Below are 25,439 nucleotides of genomic sequence, written 5' to 3' on the forward strand. Positions count from 1 at the left end.
AAAAAGATCTGGCAGCAAAACAAGAGGTGTTCGGCTCTGGGTATGCCTTGTGAGGTGGTGAGGAACGCTGTAAGAAGCTAAGGCAATGGAAGTAAGTGGGCTTTAGACACAGATTATCTACAGCTACGGAGACGTCAGGCACACATCGGTAATAAATATGAGCGTTTATTTGGCACCAGATGGCAATACAAAATCCTGGCAGTGGGAAGAGGAAAGGTTCTGTCACCCAAACACTTCCATACGATACTGAGCCAAGGGCAGGACTCGGCAACAAGTCCCCGAAGCCCTGCAGAACGAGTATTCACTGAGCACCTGAGCCACGAGAGGCTGAGCACTGTGCCCGGAACCACACGAGGTGTGGAAAAAGTTGTCCTACGTGTGACTTCTGTCTTCAGGAGCTAATAATACGAGTGGATAAAACAAAACACGTGGGAAAATACAGAGTACAAATACTAAATTGGTATTTTGCCAAAAGGGAAATTTTGTCAAAAAGTAGGAGTCTAGCTAGGGTCGCTTCCTTCCTTCCGCAAACATTTATTGAAGATCCAAGACATGTCGGCACTGGGTACACATTAGTGAACAAAAGAGACAAGGTTTCTGCTCTCGTGGAGCTTAAAGTGGAGACGGGAATGAACAAGTGAAGCACCCTAATTGATGATTACGCATTGTGATAAGTGCAATAAGGGGGATTAAACAGGACACAGTAATAAAGAAACGCGATTCTTAGAGACAGAATGGCCTGGGAAGGCCTCCACAGCAAGGTGGCATTTAAGCTCAGACTTGAAGGATAAAGAAAGAAGCCACCAGAGACAAGAGTGGACTCAGTGGACCCAGGAGTGTCTGATGGCCTCGGGCAGCAAAGGCCTCAGAATGTCTGAGAAACTGAGGACAGCAGTGGGTTACGGGGAAATCAGCACTTAGTGAGGCCCTGCAGGCCAAGGTAAAGAGTCTGGATTTTATTTGAGGTGTGATAGGAAACCAGAGGGTTCCAAGCAGGGGAGTAACAGCATCAGATTTATACTTAAAAACCCAAACCAATGGGCTTCCCTGGTGGCGCAGTGGTTGAGAGTCCGCCTGCCGATGCAGAGGACACGGGTTCGTGCCCCGGTCCGGGAAGATCCCACATGCCGTGGAGCAGCTGGGCCCGTGAGCCATGGCCGCTGAGCCTGCGCGTCCAGAGCCTGTGCTCCGCAACGGGAGAGGCCACAACAGTGAGAGGCCCGCGTACCGCAAAAAAAAAAAAAAAAAAAAAAAAAAAAAAAGAATAGGGAAGTTTCATAAAAGCACAGCTAAAGATGGCTTCTAGGGTGAACAAATAACATATATAGCAGTGGTCTCCCTGAAATGGAAAGTCATAACAGGAAGGGGAAATAGGCCACATAAAATCAAGAGGGGATTTAATACTGAAGCAGGAAGAGGGAACAAGGTACTAGACATCGCATCCTTGAGCAGCCAAATGATCCAATTAAGCAGTATTTCAGACAGAGCTGGGGGCAGCAGTAAACAGGATGAGACGAAGGGGGAGAGGGGAGAAACAGGAAGCAGGGAGATAACCAGGAAGCTTTTATAGAGGGGACACTTCACAGGAAGAAAAATGAGGATAAGGTGACAGATTACAGAGTATGGGCAAGCACGCCACTTTTATCTACCTCTGCCGACTCCCGCAGGGCTCATTTCAGGTGCAAAGCTCGGAGAAAGGACAACAGATTAGAAGATCTTTGAAACGTCCATGGGCAAAGATCAACAGGCGACAGATACAAGGCATCCAAACCCTAACCCCTGCTGAACGCTGGATTCCCTGAGCCCCAAGGAGCCAAGAGTGGAGTTGAGAAGACAGTCCTTCCGGGGGGTGACGTTCTGGAACCGAAGGGAATGAATGCACAGGTACGGGCCTACCCACAGCAGCAGAGTGACTCCTGTCCTGCTCGGCCTTTTGAAACCAAATGAAAAAGGTCTATGTTAAACCAGGACACCTTCCAAACTCTCACTCTGAGACAAATGGGGTGGGGATGTGACAGAAAAGATGGGAGATGACCTCTGAGACAGCTCAACTAAAGTAATAAAAGCAATCACCAAACGCTTCCTACAAGAGCCCTGGGGGCAGAAACTGAACATAAACATGGAGGAAACCCACATGCCCTCTCCCCATCGAGACACTATGTTCGTAACATCACTTGCCAGGTCCCTCAACTGAGGCCAAACGCTCCAGGCAACAAGTCCAGCCGGAGCTGGTTCCACAGGGAGAGCCTCCCACGGGAGTAGCCGGCCTGTAGTCCGAGGTCAAAGATGGAGACGATGGGCGTGTGAAATGAGCCTGGGCTATTCCCAATCCCTGAGGGGGAGGGACAGAAACCGTGCGTCCTGGAGACAGGAGGCTCTATCACACCTCCCGTGGTCCAGCGGCCTCCCTGTGGCACAGGTGATGGGAGGCAGCATCACGTGGGAGGGTGTCCCGGGAAGAGATAGAGGTGGTGGCACAGAGTGCTACAGTACTCGGACATCTCCTTGCATCGGTGGAACTCCGTGCCCGGGGCGTAGCCTTCACGCTCCTTGATGAGCGCGTTCACCTGCAAAGGCAGAAACCCAGGGCCCACGGCTTGAGAATCAGGTGTTTCCATGATCCCAGAAGAGGAAGGGTAGGGAGACTGTGAAAAACAGGGCAGGGGCGGAGGAAGGTAGAACAGCACGGGGACGCAGAAGGTTCCTGGCGCCACTGAGCTGACTCACCTCCACGAGCATGTCGGCTACATGCTTGTCACAGGCCCTCTCACAGAACACCTGGGCGAGGGCCTCCACGTACCAGGAGCCCCGCTTGGTGTTGCGCATGGCAGCGGTCCCTGCAACCAGGACAGCAGTGAGCACACAGGGAAGGTCCCGGGCACCCTCACACAGCTGGACGGACCCGCCGACACCCGCTCCCTCCGCAGTGGCGCAGAGAGACGCCACCTTTTGGATCTCTCCTTTGGAACTCACGATACCTCTGAGGCAGGCGTAGCCACAAATCATGTCCGAGCGAGTGGGGAGTCGCATCTTTAGCCCCTCCTCTTTACTGGCATCGCTCTCCTCGCACTCGGGGGATCGCTCATGGTTCTTCCCGTCTTGCTGGTCGACCCCACGATCCGTTTCATCTGTACAAAGGCAGACGGAGTGGACAGAGATGTTATTTCCTCTCTTGGGCCTGTCACAGGCAAGCCCGAGTTCCCTGCAACCTTGACTGGGAAGAACCATTTCCAGCTGTTGCCTCCAACCTGTGGCTGATGAATTAAAAAACAAACAAACAAACAAACGGACACCATTACTCCCGAACTTCTGCCAGAGTACACCGATCACACAGAGGGTGCCCGTGACAGGCCGGACACCGTGCCCAAGCACATGCACTTATACAGAGTCCGAGCTCTGTCCACGCTGTGTAAGACAGGGCAAGTGCTGAACCAAATACTCCTCGTAAACAGAATGAAAAGCCATCTGTGTCCATGATTCACTTGTTCAATCGTCAATATTCCTGGAAGTCAAAGTGCTCCTTATTGCAATACACAATAAAATATTGATATATTTAGTTTTATTATGTAAAAAAAACAAGAAACCAAAAATATGATTACTACACTTATGCCATATGAAAACTACAACCTCAAATCTATCAATAAACAAATTATAAAACTAAGCATGATCAGCTGTTTTCAGGGTGTTTTGGGTATTTTAAAATCACTTATTATTAATTTCATAAGCCACATTGTAGCTGGCAGGCAAAATTTAAGAGAAATTTAAAGAAACTTAAAATTGGGATAATTTGACTATTTTCTCCTACACAATGTAAAAAGAACACTATTATTCAATATACAGATTCTCAACATACCCTGAGCACACATCCAACCTCCTGACCTAGGCCTTATCTACCCCAAGACATGTTCTCTTTCTGATGCTGTTGTCGTGGGGGCGGTAGGAAAGACACAGGACACACGGCCGTCACGCCGAAGGTGAAGGAGTAAGTATGCTTTCTTACACCTCCCTCTCCATAGGACCCCCAAGACAGCCTGAAACGGGAGTGAGGCTTGAAGGTCTGTGCAGAAAATGACCAAGATTCACTGATCCAATAAAAATTTACTGAGCAACTTCCATATGCCAGGCACTGTTTTTGTTTGAGGCCCTATGGATATAGTGAAGAAAAAGTCCCTGCCCTTCTGGAGCTTACACTCCAGTTTAGGAGCCAGTCATCCGGGGTGGGGCGGTCCTTCTAACAGGCATCAATTATGTTAACTGAATAGAGCGGAAGACAGTTGAGCTCGGGCTTTCAAAGGAAGAGCTGGCTACCGGTCATGCCTTGAAGGATGTAATTGTAGAGAGAAGATTCACGTTAGCCCAGAAGAGAGCAATTCTTCCCTATCCAGGTCTAGTATTTGTATATAATCTCTGAACGCAGGAGAAAATGATCATGAACATGTTTATTTGCTTTTACTTTGCTAGTGACACCTCCTAAAGGAAATAGGCCAAGCTGAATGTGTCCCTCAAGAGAAAGGAGCCTCCTCCCTTGTCTTTGTGTCTCAGATCTATTAACCAATAAATGTTTTTTTTCACAGTATCCCCATATATGTTTTTTATATTATTGCTACGCTTTTTAGGCAGATTAATTTCCATCCATTCATTCAATATTTATGAAGTGCTACTACATATCAGGTAGTGCTCTGAGCCTGGGGATACAGCAGGTGCATAAAAAAGTAAGTTCCTGCCTGCACATACTCTTTTCTTAGCACTTTTCCCTGCTATGGTAATCGTCCTGAAAAAAAAATTTATTGCATCATTTCTTACTTAAGCTCCCAATAGCTCTGTACTATTATCTGTCAAAGTCCAAAGTCCAAAATCTGAGCTGTAGCTAAAGGTATATGATCACGTGGTCAGCCACATCCCATTACATATGACTGATGCAGGTACGCAGTTTTTAAATTAGATTCGGGTATACTTCTGGCTCAGCACACCTTTTTTTGGGTGGGGGACGGGGATATCTTTTTAATCTTGGTATGCTTGTCATTGCATTCCCCCCTTTTCCCTGAAAGGATCTATCTGTTACTCCACACCCATGTAAAAAATGTATTATTTGAATGCTTGGACAAAGTGACCTTTAAATCAAACTACAAGCCCCTTAGGGGCACGGATCACGTCCTAACAGTCAGAGCTGGTACTTTCCGCGGATTTCCTATGGGCCAGGTACTGTGCTAAGGAAGTCCTTCATACGAACCATTTCACTTAAGCATCACAACAGCCTGACCTTATGAAGTAGGTCTGATGATTATCTACATTTTATACTGAGGAAACTCAGGTGCAGGGACATCGAGCAACTTCTCTAACCTGACATAACTAGCCAGTGGTAGAGGCAGAATTTGACTCCACATTGAGAGCTTTTAGTTATTACTGTTTTCCTCCAAGATGAGAGGCAGGCCTCCAGTCTTTTGAGCCTAGTCGGGGAGTCCTGGCTCTTCAAGGGGTAAAAGAGACTGCGTGCAAGAAAGAAGAGGGACGGCAGCAGCTCACGGAAGAGCACGAGCCAGAGGCTGACACGGGGCTTCTGCACTGCTTTCCTGCGTGACACGTGAGTGCCACAGAGAAGGGAGGAGACGAGAACGCAGTGTAGCTGAGATGAGAAGTAAAAGGAGAAGGTGGAAAGGGGGAGGAGAGGTGGAGAAAAAAAAGAGGAAGAGGATAAAGTGAGAGGGCTAGGAAGCAGAGACAGCCGGAAAATCCTTAACTGGAATGAGTAACCAAAAAAGCACATCAGCGTTAATAAGCACAGAAAGAAGGAAGCGTCCTCAGGAAAGAAGGCGAAGACACCAGCAGAGAGCGTCTGCAGGACAGGACGTGGCAGGTGCACAGGGCTGACCAACCTGAGAGCCAGGGGCTGCCCAAGTCCCAGCACACCCCATGCATTGGGAGACACTTACAGAGCAAGAGAGGCGGTGGCAGCAGTGAACAGAAGGAGGTGCCCAAGGGATCCGATAGCACCTGAGAGGAGCAAACAGGAAAGTGAGAGCGGGTGGGAGGCTGCCCAGGAGCCACACCCAGGTGCTGGTCTGCCAGGGCACTCACCTCCACGGCAGGCCTGGATGAAGAACATTTTCGGTTTGTTCTGTAGGCTCGGGCAGTTGGCATTGTCAAACAGCCGGAAAACCTCTTGTAGCTGCCAGAAACAAACAAGGGAGAAGGGAGGTTGGTGGTCAGTGGGACCTCCTGAGTCCTACACGCAACCGCAGCCATCACTGGAGAGAGGGGCAGGCGGGAGGTGAAGCGGCCCAGCTTGCAGAGCTGCGGCCACGGGACGGCACGCACCTGAAGCAGCGTGCCGTCCACGCCATAGACACCGCCCTCCATGCCGTGGGAGAGGAGCGCCACTATGCAGGAGTCCATGACACGGTGAGCGGGTAGCTGGGCAAAATCCCGGAGCTTCTCTTGCATTTCCTAGAAGAAAGACAGCTTTCAGCATTGTTCACTAGTCAGCACCAATGTAAGCTTTTCTTCAGTGTCTGAAACCCTAAGCTATTAGAAGGTACAGCGTGTTCCCTACATTCCTGTGGTCAATGGTAAGTGAAGTCAGAGATGCACCAGAAAACTGCATGACTTCAGACAAAATTCTGAATATAATTTTACAATTCACAGGCTCACTGATGTATGTTAAGAACTCCTGGATCAAAGCAAGTTATTAAGGAAGCTACTCATGCACGAGCTAGCTAACTTTATCCATTCTCCCATCATCAACCTCATCCTTCTTCAGAGCGTATGCCCTTGTATATAAATGGCACAAGGGGGACCGCCGGGTAAACTGTAACAGCTACAAGAACTGCTGTGTGACAGAGGGCTCACAGGATCGTGAGAGTAGAGAACAGCAGTACTCCTTTGCTGTTGTCTGTCTGAGAATTCAAGTTCCCGGAGACAGTGATGATGCCTGTATAAAACGCTTTGTCCATGGAAGAACACACTCATGGAGGATTCTGTACAGGGTCATAACTACATATATGGGCCAAGGGATCAGAGAGACCTCAGCTGGATCCCTAGGTTCATAAATTAGAACAAGTTATTTAGCCCCTCAAGCCTCTAGTACCCATTTTGTAAGACAATTAAGCGTACATTTCCTCCAAGTTTGTAAAGATTAAATGAGATATGGCATAGAAAGGACTTATCACTATGTCTGGCACATACTGCAAAGATCTGCCATTACAATGTGCTTGTCTAATGAAGGGTAACAATATTATTTTTTCAAAGAAACCGTGTAGTCTAACTTAAGAATCTTTTTGATCTTGCACTAGACTGCCATATATGAATAACACTCTAACTGAAGCATTATACCTAAGAGTACAATAATATGATACCAACTTTTAAACCTATGTCTCCCTCTACAACTCAAGATGTCTGGATTGTCTCTGAGAGGAGCAGAGAGAAAACAGGCTCATTTTACTATGAACTTGATCAAAATATAATGAAGAATATTTTATCTAGGCAGAACAGTTACAGTACACGTATATCTAACAGTCCATACACAGCCCCCAGTAAAACACACACTTGTGTAATACATTGCGGTGGTTCTCCAAGTGCGGCCCCTAAAACAGCAGCATCGGCATCACCAGGGAACCTGTAAGAACTGCAGAGTCTTGGCCCCCAGCAAACTGTGTTTTCACAAGCCCTCCAGGTAATTCTGATGTGCTAACGTTTGACAACTGCTTATCTGTTTGGAATAGTTCTGTTTGCACATAACTGAGATTTAATAAGAGACTTGAAAGTCTGCAATTTCACTGGGAATGGAGAAACTGGATGTGCTGAAAGAGCCTGTGTATTTTCTGAGCAAAGAGAACCCAACCATAATACTGGAGATCTTAAGGTAATAAAAGATATCCAAAATTCATTCATTTTAAGAATATATCATCTCAAGAGCCCAGTGCCCCTCTGGAGTTGACTGTAACAGAATTTAACATGTAATAGGTGAAGTTCATTTTGCTCCAAGGAGGGAATAAATATACAGGTTAGGCACTCAGGAGCATTTTGCACTTAAGTGAGATTACTAGGTCAGTAAATAAAAGACAACAAAGCCCAAAGTTAAGAACACATGGGCTTTGTAACTGAATTTAATAAGATTAAACCATTCAATCAATGGGGGTTAGTCATTTGGGGAAATTTTTCCGAAAGTAGCGTAGCTTAAAATAGGATCTCTAGATCTATTTCTGATAAACTTACAGAACTTCTATAAATAGCAGGGCTCTTAACACTTCCAAGTGTTTTTGGCTGGGGGACACAGAAGAATAACCTGTGAACTCCCTGAAATGATACCCCAAATTTTACTAGCAGCTGTATTTTCCAGAGATGACCCATAGCTTGCCCCTGTACCCTCAAATCCGTATGTGACCAAATGCAAGTTACAAACCAATACCACGACATGGTGAAAGGAAACCTGCCACTTTAAAGTGTACCTCATTTCCTAATATACACTAAACTGTAATTCTAGAACTAGTAAAACTCATGAGGTAGATGCAAGAAGAAAAGACTCTGATGATGAACGGAAGCACTGAACACCTACATGAGCGGTGAGGATAATGGCGTGCTCTCCAGCACTGTCAGGCGAAATGGTTCTGAGACTACACTGTCTCCAATTTTTCAATGGAATTATCTCTAAAGCAAAAAGGAATAATATGGGGAGAAAAAGAGGATCTAAATTTTCTTGGTTCTGTCTCTTTGCTCACCAAATAATTATATAAAAGACTTGAGGGACTTCCCCTGAGGTCCAGTGGTTAAGACTCAATGCTTCCACTGCAGGGAGCACAGGTTCAATCCCTGGTCGGGGAACTAAGATCCTGCATGCCTTGTGGCATGGTCAAAAAGTTTAAAAAAAAAAAAAAAAAGAATCAAGCCCCTTGAGATGTTCTATCAGAAAGATAGTATCGTGTACAGATGCCTAGCGCACCAAATTATCACACCCACTGTCGCTACCTGGTTTTAACTGCATCTGAAAGTTCAATTGGCCACTGTCAGAAATTGATCCTGCAATGCCCTCCTCCTGTTTCTGAATCTCCAGAGCTGAGGACTAGCATACATGGAGGGTGATATCCCAAAGGTTCAGTCCTAGCCCTTTTGCTTTTTCTCAAAGATCATAATCTCTCATTACTTGAAGTCTTTTTCCTACACAAGTAGTTCCCAAATTTACATCTTTGGCCCTGACTTCCTCTGAGGCCCTCAATTCCTTACGTTCTCCATCTTCTTCCATAGGTAGTTATTTAATCACAAAGCACTGACAGTACAATCATGCCATTATACTATTTTTCACATATATTCTTTTCCTTTTGGTCCACTATCCCGTCCAGGCCCCCACCATCTCATACTAACATTATGATATTAACCCCAAACTGTATTCCCTGCCACTGGTCTCTACCTCATTCATTACTGTCATATTAATCTTCCTGAATCATCACTGTGAATGCGTCACCTTTCTATTCAAAAACCACTAACAATGTGCTAATGTCAACACAAGGAAGTCCAATTCCTTTGGGAAGACATTCAAGGCCCTGTGCATTCTGGTCCCTTTTTCTCCAATCTCGTTGTGGGAACTCCTGTGCCCTAGACATGTGGTTCATCCACAAGGTCCCTAACACACACATTTCTAATCTGTAGGCTGTTCTCCCTGTGTAGGACCCCTTCACTCCTCCTTTCTTGCCTCAGTAGCTTCCATCCTTCATGGGCAGCTTAAGTCTTACATCCTCCACTTATCCTTCTGACCACATCTACCCAGGTGATGGTTTCTTCCTCTTAACTACTGTAGAAGACACTGTCTCTAGTCTTTTGTTGTCCTTAGGAAATAAGGGGATGTGCCCCTTTTTTTTTTTTTAAACTGATGTCAAGACTCCCTCATCTAACTGAGGTCCCTTGAACTCAAGGTCCACATTAAAAAAAATCTCTGGCAGCTAACATAGTTGCCCCCCGTTATAAGGTGCTCAAAATTGAACTCCACTGCAATTCAAGTTATAGAACAACGTAACCAGAGAATCAGAATCCAACAGGTCCTGGAATCTGCATCAGGGAATGGCATTTGTGAAGTGGGCCCATAGGCCCATCAAAGTTACCGTCTCTAAGATAAGAATCAGTAGTACACAGCTGACCTGGTGCTTAGTGATGTATCTTTAACTATCAAGCACATAAAATCCCTTACCAACTGCAAAAAATTTGGAAAACCGTGACATAATAAATTCCTAGTAAAAAAAAAAAAAGGACTAGACCAAAAGCTGTAAAGAAATGTAAATCACATTCATTTTGTTAAGTGACCTTCTAATAGGATTCCCTCTGTAAGAATTACAGCTGTTGTCCCACCTTTATTCCCTTCATGCCCAGCAGATCTCTCAGGAAAGCATATGACCTACGTGAATACTTGATGTAGAAAGGAGCTGTTCCAGCCATGGCTTTGAAGCAAGGGTGGGTTTACTTCTTTGCCTGAGCTATTATTGGGAAGCTGGTAATAGCATGTAAAGAACAACATTCAGGTCCCTACCAATGAATCTGGCCTTACCCCAAATTTAGCAAATACACAATTATTCTCACAGAAGCAAGACAGCTGAGAAATAGAAATGAAGACCACAGACAATGCTGACCATCCTACCTCAATAGACCAAAGAGAATCTTCTAGAAACCTTAATTTTACCATGGATATTCCCAAAGGCAAGTTTAGGAAAGCACTATTATTCTGAATCAAAATAAAGAATTAGTATTAATTTACCAATGGACTATTTTCAACTTCAAAACAGAACTACCTAAAGGTAACAAAGTCAGTGGTACAGCTCGGTAACTGAGGCTGAAGGGGACTAACTCCTAACAAGAATGCTTATGACCTGCAGGAACCTAGCTCAGAAGTAATCTACGCTAAGATCTGTCTTGTGGCCACACAACTGATAAGAATAGGTTATGTTAGGGACTTCCCTGGTGGCGTAGTGGTTAAGAATCCGCCTGCCAATGCAGGGGACATGGGTTTGAGCCCTGGTCTGGGAAGACCCCACGTGCCGTGGAGCAACTAAGCCCGTGAGCCACAACTACCGAATCCCGCGCACCTAGAGCCCGTGCTCTGCAGCAAGAGACGCCACCGCCATGAGAAGCCCGTGCACCGCAGCGAAGAGTAGCTCCCGCTCGCTGCAACTAGAGAAAGCCCGCGCGCAGCAACAAAGACCCAACACAGCCCAAAGAAAAAAAAAATAATAGGTTAATTCATGAAATGACCACAAAACAGTATTTACCAGGACAATTCTAGCAAACTTTCATTTGTAGGAATTTTATCTGCCAACGTAATCTTGAGAACTGGACTCCTAGGCAGCAACGTCAACCAAGAAGGCACTGTCCTGTGTAACCCTGACTTATAAATATCTTTTCTTAGTCGGTTGGGTGCATATCAGTATCTCACCTCCTGAGGGACTGGGAATCAAGTTGCTGAGCATGTAAAAGTGAGAACCCGACCCTGGACTATTCTTACTCAGGGAGCGCACAGCCACCCTGAGAAGTCAACACCCAGGCAGCTGGCTGGCCTGAATCCTTTCTCTCTTTTCTTTTGTTTTCTTTTTATTATTTATTTTTTGGCTGTGTTGGGTCTTCGTTGCTGCGCACGGGGTTTCTCTAGTTGCGGCGAGCGGGGGCTACTCTTCTTTGCGGTATGTGGGCTTCTCATTGCAGTGGCTTCTCTTGTTGCGGAGCATGGGCCCTAGGCACACAGGCTTCAGTAGTTGCGGCAGGCGGGCTCAGTAGTTGTGGCTCGTGGGCTCCAGAGCACAGGCTCAGTAGCTGTGGCGCACGGGCTCAGTTGCTCCACTGCATGTGGGATGTCCCCTGCATTGGCAGGTGGATTCTCAACCACTGCGCCACCAGGGAAGCCCTTTTTTTTTTTTTTTTTAAAAACTAGATTGCAAGATGGGCGGCAGAACACAGCAAGTTGAAGGTAGGGAGAGAACATAACTCTAGCGAGGCACAACCCAGCAGGCAGAGGAGCATGGACGTTTCTGGCCCCCAAGTGTTGCCCCGTTCTCTAATGCACACGTCAGCATGTCCTGCCTCGGGTACCTGTGCAGTCTGGTCAAGAAGAACATGAACTTTGTAGCCCAAGAGCTTGAAGAGGGTGACTAGAGTGCTGTGGTCCACATCCCCTCCAGAGCGGAATTCCAAGTCTTTCTCGCCAGTGAAGTGCACGTTGCTCAGCACCAGTGCCAGGCCACGAGGCCGAGACTGCAACCTATAGGCCTGGGGAGGGGAGGCCGATTAGACCGTGAGCTTCTTGAGGACAGAAACTATGCCTCCCCCACTAGACGAGGCATTTCAAGAAAACACAGACATCCCGTTCTTCTTCTTAATCCCACCAGGTCAAGTATAGAAATACCCACAGAACACATTCAATCAGCAATTACTTTCTGACTAATAAAGGCAGGAAAGAAATGTATATACACAAACTAAGTTCAGATGCCCAGGAAGGTTATCTCATTTCCCAACGCTTTTCCTCTTGCCATTTTGCAAGACTCACCAGCTGGTAGTGCGCTTGATAAAACTCAGGAGTGCAAGACTTCACCTGAAGGCCGGGAGGCCCATCTCCATGGTCTAGGGAGTGTTCCACTGTATCTGCGGGACAGAGAGCAGAAAAGCTAGCGCACAACCTACACAGCAATCCTAGTGCTTCACTGTAACTTCAGGCACCCTTTTCGTAATTACTGGTCTGGCTCACGACCCTTGTCTGTAAGCTCTATGGGGGCAGAGACCCTGTTTGCTTTTGCTCATCACGGGATCCTCTGCACTTAGCCTGCGTATAGTAGTAGGTGCTCAACTCAGTGAATGACTGAACGGGGTATATGATAAAACCCTTGTTCTAATCACTAGGCTACTCAATCAGCAGGGTAGAGGCCCATGATGTAGTCTTTCCTCATCGTAAAATAACTAAGCTTGGGCTTCCCTGGTGGCGCAGCGGTTGGGAGTCCGCCTGCCGATGCAGGGGACGCAGGTTCGTGCCCCGGTCCGGGAGGATCCCACATGCCGTGGAGAGGCTGGGCCCATGAGCCATGGCCGCTGAGCCTGTGCGTCTGGAGCCTGTGCTCCACAACGGGAGAGGCCACAACGGTGAGAGGCCCGCGTACCACAAGAAAGACAAAAAAAATAAATAAATAACTAAGCTTTACAGAGGAGATAGGCCAATTATGTGCAGGAACTTCCTACCTGCACAAGTTGCTGCAAGGGCCGATCACCATTAAAAACCATCTATGATGGAAGAAGAAGAACAGGCCCAACCCAGAGCCCATCTGAACTGTCCTGCTGTCCCCAACAAATTCACTGAGGAAACCGTTCCAATATGAACGAAAATAGGGTTCACACTGGGGCAAAGTCAGACGCCAGTCAAGGAAGCGGAAGTCGATCTGCGGGACCCATTTTACGCCATCAGTTCTCACCTGGGGACAGGCGGCGCTGCTTGCTGGGGGGGCAGGACTCACACACCGGGAAAGGGAGACGCAAGTGGTAGTCGCAGCTCAACTGTAAGAAAGCAGGACCCCCCGTACCAGGCCTTAGGGAGCTGGTCCAGCCCCAATAATACAGAAATCTAGTCCCGTTCCCCACTTCACCACAGTCTCAAAAATGCCCTTCCCAACACACCACGTGTCTAGGGCTCCATACCGGTGGGAGTATGTGCTGAAGACCAGCCAGGGTTGTGAGCAACAGGTCCTCCAGGTGACCCTGCTTGGTCTCCCTCAGGGCCACACAGAAGGCATCAAAAGCCTGGGGGCCCCTCTTGGGCAGCAAGTTGAGGAGTTCCACATTCTGGCTGAAACTGCACACCTTGGCCTACAATACAAGAATAAAACATGACATCACATTTACTTATCCAGCTGTAATTCTGTTTCTCCAGAGGAGCTTCCTAGTAACAGCAGCACCCACCTCAAGAACTCCTTTTACAGAAAAATATGTACGTGGGAAGTCCTTCCCCCATTATTCTTGAATTATATGTGTTTTCTGTTAAATGCTCTAGGGTAGAAGAGCATTTTCATTTCCTTAGTAAAGCACTACATCTTTTTCACACTTTACTATGCTCTGTTCCTCTTCCTACCACTAATATATTTACTTGGTTTTTCTCTTTTGCCTTCAGATACCTGAATGTGCTCCCTCATTTCCAAGGTGATAATGTCCTTCTCCAGGAGATGTTCTAACAGTTCGCTCAGCAACAGCTGTTTGGCCAGCACCACTCGGTTCTTTTTTAGAGCTTCCTGATGGTCAGGATGCATGCCATACACTCCCAGTATCCTACAGATAAAAGACAGAAAAGCTGTCAAGTACAAGATCTGGCACAGAGAAGTGGAACGGAAGAGGTGTGGGTAGGAGAAAGATAAAGAACAGGACTTACGATAACTAAAATGAGACATATTTTATTGAACGTGCTTAAAATCATAGAAGTATTAAGCAGTAACACACTGATCATAAGGAAATGATATACAATCCTTTATGGAGGATGTTCAACTGAGACCATCTTCTGAGATGAATGGTCTGACGAGGGGAAATATCTATCGTGACAAAAATAATACACACATGAGTAGACATACAAGAAGGAATATTCCTCCATCTGACCGACCAATTTTCATTAAGGAGTATTCCAGAAAACATTTCACACTATTTATCTAAGCTGCTGACAGTGATATGAGTCTAAAATAATCCTTTTTTTATATATATATAAATTTATTTTATTTATTTATTTATTTTTGGCTGTGTTGACAACTATGGTTTTTAAAACGGTAAGCTCCTGTGACAAAATAACACTAGAAATGACCAGGATCCTATAAGAACCGAATTAAGTAAAAAATCTGACAGAAAGTCACAGTAGATAAATGCCCATGATGAAAACAATCAACATAACCTGAAATCACTCAAAGAGTTAAAGCATGTAAAGGCGAAATTATTTTGGGAATTTAGTTTACGAGGGATGTCTTCATTTCAAGGATTCCTTAGTTTTGCTATGCGTTTAGAAAGAGTTCAGCTTCTGTTGATGAACTCAAAGAATCCCATTTCCGGGTGAGAGGGAGACACAAGAGGGAGGAGATATGGGGATATATGTATCCGTATAGCTGATTCACTTTGTTATAAAGCAGAAACTAACACACTATTGTAAAGCAATTATACTCCAATAAAGATGTTATAAAGAAAATAAAAGAATCCCATTTCCAGTGTGTAACATCTATGTGCCTAATTTATATAAATCCAGGGTGTGGCAGCCTTCTTAGTCACAGTTTCCAAGTACATGACAACAGTAAAGACCTGATGGCAGTGAGAAAGGAATATGGTACCAGCTTCAGATTATAACTTAAAAAACCTATTTTAAAATGCATTCTGGGGGTTTCCCTGGTGGCGCAGTAGTTAAGAATCCACCTGCCAATGCAGGGGACACGGGTTCGAGCCCCGGTCTGGGAAGATCCCACATGCCGCGGAGCAACTAAGTCCCTGTGCCACAACTACCGAGCCCGTGCTCTAGAGCCTGCGAGCCACAACTACTGAGCCCATGTGCCACAACTACTGAAGCCCGCACGCCTAGAGCCCGTGCTCCGCAAAGAGAAGCCACGGCGAGAAGCCCGTGCACCGCAACGATGAGTAGACCCCGCTCGCCGCAACTAGAGAAAGCCTGCACAGCAACAAAGACCCAATGCAGCCAAAAATAAATTAATAAAAAAATTAAAACAAAAACAAAAACAAAAAGAATCACCTTGGAACATACCAAAGCAGTTAACAATGACAACATGTATGAACTCTGGTAAAAATAAGTGTTAATAGTTCAATCGCAAAATAACATCGTAGCTGGATTCTGGGTATTTCCTCAGGATACACACCAATGGTGGGGTGGGTTTACTCGACTTTTTCCCCTTAATTTACCAGTAGCATTTTCTCCTTAAAACTTTCTCCTCCCTTGGTTTCCATGACACCATTTTCTCCAGTTTCCCTCTCTGCTTACTAGGTCCCCGTTTCCTTCACAGGACCTTTGGTCTGCCCTTAAATGTTGACATTCCATTAGGAAGCCCCCTCAAAAAGCCTCTCCCTACTCAGTATCATCCACACAATTCACTAATCGACTCCCCGTTCTTAACTCTAAGTTGTAGACTTGAATTTTCAATCAATAACTTATTAGGTTTAATCTGAAGCAGTATCCATTCTACACACACCTGCTCCTTGCAGGATTCCATACTACGGGGAGAGTCTCAAAGGTGGACTTTCCAAAAGTAACCACAATCACCTAGAACTTTAGGACACATCGGGAAAGGGGGGAGCGGGTGGAGGAAAGGACACAAAGAAGATTCTTAAGTCTTGATTCTGTGTCCTTCTGCAGATTCTGGTTCCAAAGTCCTCAATTCATCACCTGGGTCTGGACCGGGAGGCATTAAAATATGTTATCCTGGGTGATGTCTGCCATGATACGATTTAACTGGGACAGAGGCTGAGACACTCGGAGCCTCGGGAACTTCCTTGTCTCAGAGTACACCCAAACCCCAAAATCTGTGTTGACTGCTGTGAAAATCTGGTCATTACACCCAACGCAATACGGATCATGATATATTCAATCCGAAACAAATGCACATCACGCAGAATTCCGAGGTCTGCAGGTCTCATCGGTTTTTATGAGTACAGAGTTTAGTTCCTCAAAAGGGAACCGAGAGAAAGAAAGAATCAAGAATCTTTTAAGAGAAACCGAGATTTAACAGGACTGGAAAGAGCTCGCCTGGTTCAGAGCCTCCGGGATTGGAAGAATGGAGGCTGGGGAGTCTTTGCTCGAGAGGGACGGGGCCCAGAAGAGATTCGCCCGCCCGCGCTCCCCTCGGGGGCTCAGCCGGCCTCCCACCCTTGGCTGGAAGCTTGGACACCGCGGCTTCCAGGGGCTCCGAGGGCAGGGGCGCCAGGGCCATACGCCTGAAACCCACGTCTCCCTCCCTGGGTCCCACTACGGACCCCTGAGACCCTCCCCACTCACCTGCGCCCCCTATCAGAGGTCATCAGCCCCTTTTGCTGGAGGGCGGACCGGGGGCCTGCGCTCGGCGCCGCCATTTCCCGGGCTGTGCGCGCACCGCCCACAACCCAAACAAACCGCGAGCCCTCTCGTCCACCGCATCCCTCCCCCGTCCGCCGGCGCGCAAAGCGCCTGCGCGCTGCTATCCCAGCTCCGCCCCCCACGCGAGGCCGGCCGCGCCGTCGCCGGAGCGCGCGCAGGCGCAGAACCCACGCGGCGGACTCGCTGTCCAATGGGATGAGCGAGCGCGCTCGGCGGAAGGGGAAGCGAGGAGCCGCCCCGCCCTACTTGGCCATCCGATTGGTCGTCGGTTCCCGCGGAAATCACAGTTCCCTCCCCGGAACCGCCCACCTCTCCTCACCCGCCTGTTGCAAGAACTGTATGGAGATGGGTGTGGCCGGACTTTTCACTTTATTAAAGTTAACTGTTGGGACCAGGGTAAGGAGGACAAGGACAGCACTAGAAGGCGCTAGACAGATACCCGCGCAAAGAATGAGCGTGGGTCAGCGATGGTTGGCTCAAACCTGCATCACAGGCACAGCACATGATTAGAGAAGCTGGTGTTCTGTTTGGATCTGAGGAAGCAGGGCAGGGGGTCCTCGGGTAAAACCCAGCGGGGTCAGGCGCAGGGGTGAGGCTGAAGCTGTTGCAGACAGTGCAAGTGTTTCCAGTGCTTCATAATAGATGATGCAAGAGGGATCCTTAGATGCTCCACCACCCCTCGCCAAGGACCTCGGGTTTTCTCTTTTCTGACCATCATATCCACCCATCCTCAGAATCAGATGTCCCTACCCCTGGGGCAGTTTACTCCACTGCTTCTAGATAGGATGGGACCCTGCACTGGGGACTGCTGTCTAGCCCCCCGGGGCAGGAATTTCCCATCTGGAGCAGGGGCCATCACAGTTTTGATCAGCTCTGCTCCTCTAGGAGGCTGGGCACACTCCTGGTCCCACTCAGCACTCCCTGTCTGCAGACACAGCTGGTCCCCCATTCTGTCTACACGAAGTCTTCTACCCCTCACCAGCCATTGACCAAGACAGAAATTGAGAGATGTGTGCATGATCTGGCTTCTGTTGCCTTGTATTGAAAACACAAGGGCTATGGGATCAGAAGAGCAGAATTCAAGACATTTGTGTGTTATTTACTAGCAGTGTGCCCCTGTGCAAATTATCAATTTTTTCTGACCCTTAGGATCCTCGTTTTTCAAATGAGGACAATAATACCTCATTTTTGTGATCTAATAGAGGCAAAGCACCTGGAAGAGAAGCAACAGAGCTGTCACTCAGATATTGTTTCTTTTCTTCCTTCACTAGATTCTCTGGAATCTCCTCATCTCACCCTCAGTCTAACTCTGGAAATACCAGGTATGGGGTAGGTCACTGAATATTGCCTGAAGACTCAAATTGTGCCGCCTATATCCCTGGGATGTGCCACTGTAAAACTGGGAAGGGCTCACCATAGCCTCACTCCCCTCTGGGTTAAAGTCATCATTTGTGACATCCAGGTGGAGACACAGTTCCTGACACATAACAGGCACTGGGAAGCATTGTTCGAATGAATGAGTGGGTCTGGTGCAGAAAGACGACATATCCTGGGAAAGTCCTTTAGGGGGGTGTCCAGTTGTTTCCATAGAAAACATCATCATCGAGGTGACCAAAGCTGACATCGTAGGCAGGGGGTGGAGTAAGAGGTTCCAATTTGGGGGGTGCCCACAAGCTCTGCAGATCAGGAACAGTGGACGCAACTCGTGGTCCCCGAAGCCGCAGGCTGACTGGAGGTCTTCCAGGGCTTCCTGAGATCACAGACCCCTCTGAGCCCACTCGCCTGTCCAGTCTGGCTCTCCTGGGCTCCTCTGGATGGCTAGGCTGTCTCACCTCAAGTTCTGGGGGGATTACAACACTGGTGTAGGAGGGTGGTTGATCCACCCCTGGGGGGTGGCACTGTGATTCCAACACTGTGGCCTCTTCGTAGGTAGGCACCTCAAAGGCTTCATTGTCCCTGAAGTGGGGGGGGGGGGGGAAATAAGGTCATTAGTGGCTTCCTGAAAGAAGCCTTTTTTCCCTTTTCTATCTTCTACCAGCAAAAGACCCCTCCACTAGCCCCTGACCCTGATACCAGTGACAAGGGGAAAGCAGAGGCTGTCTGCCTAAAGTCTAGAGGGACATAGGGAGAATGGGTCCACATGTAATCCTCCAATCCTGCCCACCCCTTAACTCACCGTGCATTGCTTGAGGCCCCTGGGCTCTCGGTCTGCACTGATCGAGACCCCCATTCCAAAACACAGGCCAGGAGGCAGGCCAACAAAAAGAAGCCACCCAAGGTGAGAAAGAAATAAGCAACAGGGGCGATGTCCGGCCGTATCCCCAGCAAAGCCAGCCCCAGGAGGAAGGAGGTGCAACACAGGAAGAGAAGCGGCTTCTCCAGAGTCCCCCACAATTGGCTTGGCACCATGGCCCCTCCCCAGGCTCCTGCAAAAAGACACACAGCTGTTGTGTCTAAACTAGCAATTGGCATCACCGCTAGGTTAGATTTCAAAGTAAGCATATTAGACACCTTTATTTGGGTTTGTTTCTTCTACCTCAAATCAAATAAATGGCCCAAAGAAGTGATCTGAAGGGTCCCCTTCAGCTCTGGGATTCTCTCTAGGATCACACTGTTGTCCCAGGGTATCAGTATGTGTGGAATAGCCAGGAACCAGCCCGGAAGTTCTGACTCCCAGCCCTCATGTGAGTTTACTATGTCAGAGCCCTACGTTCCTTACTTTTAACTTCTTCCCTATGGTCTCCCTTCCGTCTCTGTATTTCTACCCATTCCAGGATCCAGTCCTAGGCAGGCCCTGCCTGGGGCCTCAGGACTCACGGCATCTCTGGAATCCAGGTGATAGGCGGGCCCCACCCTTTATTATTGCTTGCAACGAACGTCCACCCCCCACCTGCCCAGTCTGAGTCCCTCAGTCTGACCTTGTAGGGCACCGCTTACCCTGTTTGACCCCATCTTCCCATTTGCTCCCGTCAGCCCCACGCTCCAGTTGGAGGGAGAAAGTGCACATAGACACAACAAAGCCACAGGACACAACTACCTGAGAATCTTACAGACAGAGGTCTAAGGTGATAGAGGTCTAGGGCAATGGACAGAGGCCCAGGTGATTCTTGACCTCTCCGTGCCCCATGGCTGTCACGGTCCCCCGCCCTCTACCGGCCCTCACTCGGTAAACTCAGATTTCAAGTTTCCTGCCTGGAGTTATTAGCACAGGGGCTGGGAGGCTGGTGGGGAGAAGCCTTTTCATTCCCCTGCAACACAGCAGGAGCACCTAGGCAGCCACTACCCCCAGCCAGCCTGTCAGGAGTTCCCTGAGCTCTGCAGAGGAAGGAGTCACCGATTCTACAAAGGGGCCAGACCGCCTCCTTACATGCCAGCCCCAAAGCCACGACCCTCCTGCCCCTCTTACCAGCGTTAGGAGTTCCTCCCTCACCTGTCTCACCAGACTGCAAGGTAGGTAGGTTGTACGGGGGCGTGGGAGGAGGCGGGGTGGCGCCCACTGGTTCCACCCACTTTTCTGCCCCAATCCTGCGCGAGATTCCTCCTCCCCTTTTCTGCTGAAGGCTGAACTCCTATTACTGCCCCACCTTGATTTTTCTGCCTCTTATTTACTCCACCCATCCCCTACAGCGTCCTAAAGAGAGTACTCCCCAAACTCACCCCCAGTGATGTTTGTACTTCGGACCAGAGTGAAATTCACATTTCTTCTCCCTTTTTCTCAATGCGCTTGGTATCCCGAGCAGTTCGCATTATATTTAGGTAATACGTTTTGTGCCTGGGAGCAGAGGCCACGGTTTATTTGATCTCTGCGGATCACGCAGCGCTTGATCACTGTGAGCACTACCGTGGACATGGAATGATGTGTCCTACTTCTGCTGCCAAAGTACCATTTCTGTAAGTTCCTTGTTTTCTGCAGACCTGTAAGACGTGTTGTGTATGCTTCTTGGCCCAGTTAACGCTTGATTCTTCACAGGCCACCTCCGAGGTGACGCCTGCTGCAGAGACTGTCTCCACTGCGTCTGCACGGCGTTCCTTCCTCCCCTGCCCACACCTTTTCCTGCTATATAGTGACGTTCTGTTTACATACCTTCCTTCTGAAACTGAGCAGGACCCTGAGGAGCCCTCCTGGGTACAAAAGCCTTTCTGGGTCCCCTGTTTCTTGTTGGTAGGAAAAAGCCTTTAGCCTCCGAGACTTTCCCTGAGTTTCAAAGGGCAGATTTAAACAGTTTCTAATTACGGAGGGAAGGCAATGTAGACACAGTGGAGGAGCAGTCAGGAAACAATAGTTCTGCGATAAAGCCAAGTTCCGGTTCCTCCTCAAGGGATATAGTGACAACATACCCTTGAGTTCTTCTAAGGGAGCTAAGGCCTCCTCCCAGGTGGAGGATGGTAACTTCAGGCTGTGCACAGAATTCCTGGAGCACTGCCCTATTACCTTACCACCAACCAATCGGAGGAAGGTCGCACACCTCACAGCCCTCACCTCATATTTTGCCTTTGAAAACTCTTCCCCCAAACCATCGGGGAGTTCAGGTCTTTTGAGCAAGTACTGCTCTTTCTTCTTGCACAGCCCTGGCAATAACTTTTCTCTGCCCCAAACGCTGACGTTTGGGCTTCTTGGGCCTCACTGTGGAGCGGACAAGCGAACCTGTGTTGGGCAACACTTCTGTTGTGAGCTTCTCAAGGTGAGTGATTAGTGTCAACCATCCTGAATCTTTGAAGCTAACACAGTTCCTGACACGTGGTAGGTGCTCACTGAACACAGCTGAGTGCTCTCATTGGAAGGCTCCCGTTCCACCTGGGCTCACCACACACTGGAGATCTGGAACCCACTCTTTTCAGTTATGGATCTAGTCGTAAGTCTGGGTGAGGCAGGTGCTGGAGGCGTACTTTGTTCTTGAGACGGGGCTGGACTCTGTGCCTTCAGAATGTTACTAGTGGACAAACCGAAGGGGTAGCAGTCCTGGGGCACAGCCAGGGCTACTGCAGCGGAGGATGTGTGGAGTTGGGGGGTGCGGAAGAGAGAGGAGGAGAACAGAAATGACATGGATGAGTGAGTGTGCCTGGGGTTGTGTGTGTAAGTAGTGGTGGGGTGTCAGTGTCGATTCTCTGTCCCACACTGACAACGGAGAGGGAGGTGATCGACGTAACAGGAAGGCTATGATAGTCTAAATGAGCCGTGTCTCTCTAGGAAGTGGGAATGCAGGGTGGGAGTGTAACAGGGAAGAGAGCCAATTTTGACTCTGTGTGGGATCTGTTTCTTTGACTTTAGCCTTTCTCATTGCTTTTGTTATTATAGTCATACATAATGGCCTGCCTCTGGGAACCCTACCCACCTGTGAATGGCTGCAAGAGAGAAGAAATTAACACATCCCCTCCCCGAGGCTGGCCATTCCAAGCGATGTTTTGCGAGACTGATAGTCCTTTTTACTTTACTTCCTCCCCGCCTCTCTCTCTCTATTCTACCTTTTTACTTTACTTCCCTCTCTGATTCTATAAAAGAAACTGGCATCCAGACCCCAATAAGATGTTTTTTGGGGGGACCCTAGTCCGCCATCTTCTCGGTCTACCGGCTTTCCGAATAAAGTCGTGTTCCTTGCCCCAACACCTTGCCTCCCGATTTGTTTGTCCATCGTGTGGCGAGCACAGGGAGCTTGGACTCAGTAAGAGGAGGAGAGCTGGTTGTTATGCAACCGGAGGGAAGGGGTCAGGGCACAACCTTTGAAAGCATGACATAGCCCGAGGACATGACATAGAGCGATTAGAACCAAATGGGTCCAAGATGGCGGACAAAACTTCCACTAGACCTGAGCCTCACAATACACTCACTGTAACACATCAGCAAGTTAAATGACACCACCCACAGGCGCCATGACAGTTCCGAGACCCACCGTAAGGATCAAAAAGTGGGCGGTGGCCCAATTCCTGGAAATCCCCGCCCCTTCCCAAAATAGCTGGAATACTCCTCCCACTCATTAGCCTAGGAAATTACCCACCCCTACAAAAACTGACAACCCCATACCCTGGTGCCTTTCTCACCTTCTGAGATGGTCCACAGTCTATGGAGTGTTTCTCTCTAAATAAATCCACTTCTTATCTATCTGTCTCTCACTGAATTCTTTCTGCGATGAGACATCAAGAACGGAGCTTCATTAAGTCCCGAAACCAGGTGTGTGATCTCAGTTGGAAGACTGGGTTCTGGCCGGGTTTGAGTTCCAGCTGCATGGGTTCGAGTCCCAGTCTGAGGGGCATGGTTTCAGTTACAGCCGGCCCTTTAAATCTGCGGGTTCCGCATTGACTCACATTCATCCCACCTCACACAGAAAATATTCATAAAAAAAAAAATCTAGAAAGTTCCAACAAGCGAAACTTGAATTTGCTGAGTGCTGGCAACTGTTTATATAACATTTACATTGTATTTACAGCTATTACAAATCATTTACATTGTTGGGTATTATAAGTAACATACAGATGGTTTTTTTTGAAGCTGTGGGGAGGTAGGAGTTAATTAATTAATTAATTAATTATTGCTGTGTTGGGTCTTCGTTTCTGTGCGAGGGCTTTCTCTAGTTGTGGCAAGTGGGGACCACTCTTCATCGCGGTGCGCGGGCCTCTCACTATCGTGGCCTCTCTTGTTGCAGAGCACAGGCCCCAGACGCGCAGGCTCAGTGCTTGTGGCTCACGGGCCTAGTTGCTCCGCGGCATGTGGGATCCTCCCAGACCAGGGCTCGAACCCGTGTCCCCTGCATTGGCAGGCAGACACTCAACCATTGCGCCACCAGGGAAGCCCCATAGAGATGGTTTTAAAGTGTACAGGAGGATGTGCTGAGTTGTATGCAAATACTACACCATTTTATATAAGGGATTTGAGCATCCCCAGATTTTGAGCATTTGTAGGATTTCACTCCAGTGTGTACTCTATGATATCCAATGAGATGCGAGCTTTGAATGAAGGCTTTTCCACATTCATTGCATTTGGGGGTCCTGGAACCAATCCCCTACCAATACTGAGGGATGACTATCTTGTTTCCACCAATTTTCTTACTATTCAGCTCATAAGGAGAAAGTATGGCTGGGATCAGAAGGACCTACAGTGAATATATTAATAGAAGGAAATTGGCCAAGAGTCACTGGTATGCAATGATAACTAAGAAGGCTTAGTTAAGGAGTGAGCTCTGGGGGGTCTGGGGAGTGTCGCCTGAGAGGTAAGAGGGCCAAAGGGTGAAGGCCTGAAAGTCTACAGTGTGAAAAGTCATGCAGCCTGGGTGAGGTGGGACCTTTGTAGCTTAAGGCTTTTGGTTGCTAGAAGGAGCCTGCGCTAGAGAGATTTGTTAAGTAAGAACTGGATCCAAGTCATAGAGGCTGGACTGCTGTCTGGTTGTGCCCTACAATATATTCTCTATTTCAATAATTTTAAATAGATATTCTAAAAATTCCATTTTTTAAAAAATATAAAATGTTACAAAATATTTAAACGCTAAAGAAAAAATTGTCCACAATCTCATTACCCTAACGTGGCCACTTAAAATTTCTATACATTTTTTCCAGTCTGTTCACACACAAATCAGAATATACTCTAGTTGAGATCAGAGTATGTTCACCATTTTGTTATCTTTAAAAAAACTTAAAACATTGTAACAGAATTGCCTTTTGATATAGTTTTTATTGTAGTAATTTCTAACAGCCAATAAGATAATATTTTATTGAATGGATATACCATAATTTAACAGACCTTTATATTATGTTATTCAATAACATTGAGTTTATTTTATTCAATTTTTCTTTTTTTTTCCTCTTGGTCATCAAAAATAATGCTTTAAGAGACAAAAAAGTAGATTAGTGGTTGCTAAGGGCTGGAGAGAGGGAGGAATAGGAAGTAACTGTGAATGGATTTATTGCTTTGGGTTAATGAAAATGTTTTCTAATTAGGTAGCAGTGATGCTTGTACAACTCTGTGAATATACCAAAAAAACCCCACAACCCATTGAATTTTACACTTTAAAGGGGTGAATTGTACCTCTATAAAGCTGTTTAAAAAATGTAATTCTGAAAAAAGAAAAAAAAAACCCACAACAAAAAATATAATTCTGGGCTTCGCTGGTGGCACAGTGGTTAAGAATCCACCTACCAATGCAGAGGACACGGGTTCGAGCCCTGGTCTGTGAAGATCCCACGTGCCGTGGAGCAACTAAGCCCATGAGCCACAACTACTGAAGCCTGTGTGCCACAACTACTGAGCCCATGCGCCTAGAGCTCGTGGTGCTCCACAATAAGAGAAGCCACCACAGTGAGAAGCCTGCACACCACAATGGAAGAGTAGCCCCCACTCACCACAACTAGAGAAAAGCCCGTGCGCAGCAACGAAGACCCAACGCAGCCAAAAAAA

General features: G+C 47.6%; 2 protein-coding genes across 4 annotated transcripts; both read right to left on the minus strand.

Annotated features, from left to right (window-relative positions):
- Positions 1–1,238: 1,238 nt before the first annotated feature.
- Positions 1,239–17,135, minus strand: CASP2 (caspase 2). 3 transcript variants are annotated; one of them, XM_024758031.1, is made up of 11 exons: positions 16,979–17,135; positions 14,124–14,274; positions 13,651–13,818; positions 13,428–13,509; positions 12,515–12,609; positions 12,061–12,237; positions 6,316–6,444; positions 6,076–6,166; positions 2,979–3,128; positions 2,728–2,837; positions 1,239–2,567 (listed from the first exon to the last, which is right to left on the minus strand). In XM_024758031.1, exons 1-11 carry the CDS (start codon positions 17,050–17,052, stop codon positions 2,436–2,438), a joined length of 1,359 nt encoding a protein of 452 aa, XP_024613799.1. In that variant the 5' UTR covers positions 17,053–17,135; the 3' UTR covers positions 1,239–2,435. The 3 variants fall into 3 exon arrangements, with proteins under 3 accessions (XP_024613799.1, XP_024613800.1, XP_024613802.1); XM_024758032.1 differs by lacking the exon at positions 12,061–12,237 and having other exon boundaries at positions 16,979–17,117; XM_024758034.1 differs by lacking the exons at positions 1,239–2,567; positions 2,728–2,837; positions 2,979–3,128 and adding an exon at positions 5,239–5,991 and having other exon boundaries at positions 16,979–17,117.
- A 321-nt stretch (positions 17,136–17,456) lies between these two features.
- Positions 17,457–20,473, minus strand: TMEM139 (transmembrane protein 139). The gene is made up of 3 exons (XM_024758039.1): positions 20,463–20,473; positions 19,233–19,482; positions 17,457–19,012 (listed from the first exon to the last, which is right to left on the minus strand). The coding sequence occupies exons 2-3, from the start codon at positions 19,463–19,465 to the stop codon at positions 18,619–18,621; spliced, it is 627 nt and encodes a 208-aa protein (XP_024613807.1). The 5' UTR covers positions 19,466–19,482; positions 20,463–20,473; the 3' UTR covers positions 17,457–18,618.
- Between the last annotated feature and the right edge of the window lie 4,966 nt (positions 20,474–25,439).

This window comes from Neophocaena asiaeorientalis, unplaced genomic scaffold (genome assembly GCF_003031525.2).
Source record: "Neophocaena asiaeorientalis asiaeorientalis breed wild unplaced genomic scaffold, Neophocaena_asiaeorientalis_V1.1 scaffold206, whole genome shotgun sequence".
Lineage (NCBI taxonomy): Eukaryota > Metazoa > Chordata > Mammalia > Artiodactyla > Phocoenidae > Neophocaena > Neophocaena asiaeorientalis.

Excerpts from the sequence above, each read along its gene's own strand:
- CASP2 (XM_024758031.1), bottom strand. The coding sequence starts at position 17,052 with ATGGCGGCGCCGAGCGCAGGCCCCCGGTCCGCCCTCCAGCAAAAGGGG. Across the intron at positions 12,238-12,514 it reads ATCAAGCGCACTACCAGCTG|GCCTATAGGTTGCAGTCTCG; the intron begins GTGAGTCTTGCA and ends TCCCCTCCCCAG. Across the intron at positions 2,568-2,727 it reads TAGCCGACATGCTCGTGGAG|GTGAACGCGCTCATCAAGGA; the intron begins GTGAGTCAGCTC and ends CTGCCTTTGCAG.
- TMEM139 (XM_024758039.1), bottom strand. The coding sequence starts at position 19,465 with ATGGTGCCAAGCCAATTGTGGGGGACTCTGGAGAAGCCGCTTCTCTTC. Across the intron at positions 19,013-19,232 it reads GGGGCCTCAAGCAATGCACG|GGACAATGAAGCCTTTGAGG; the intron begins GTGAGTTAAGGG and ends CCCCCACTTCAG.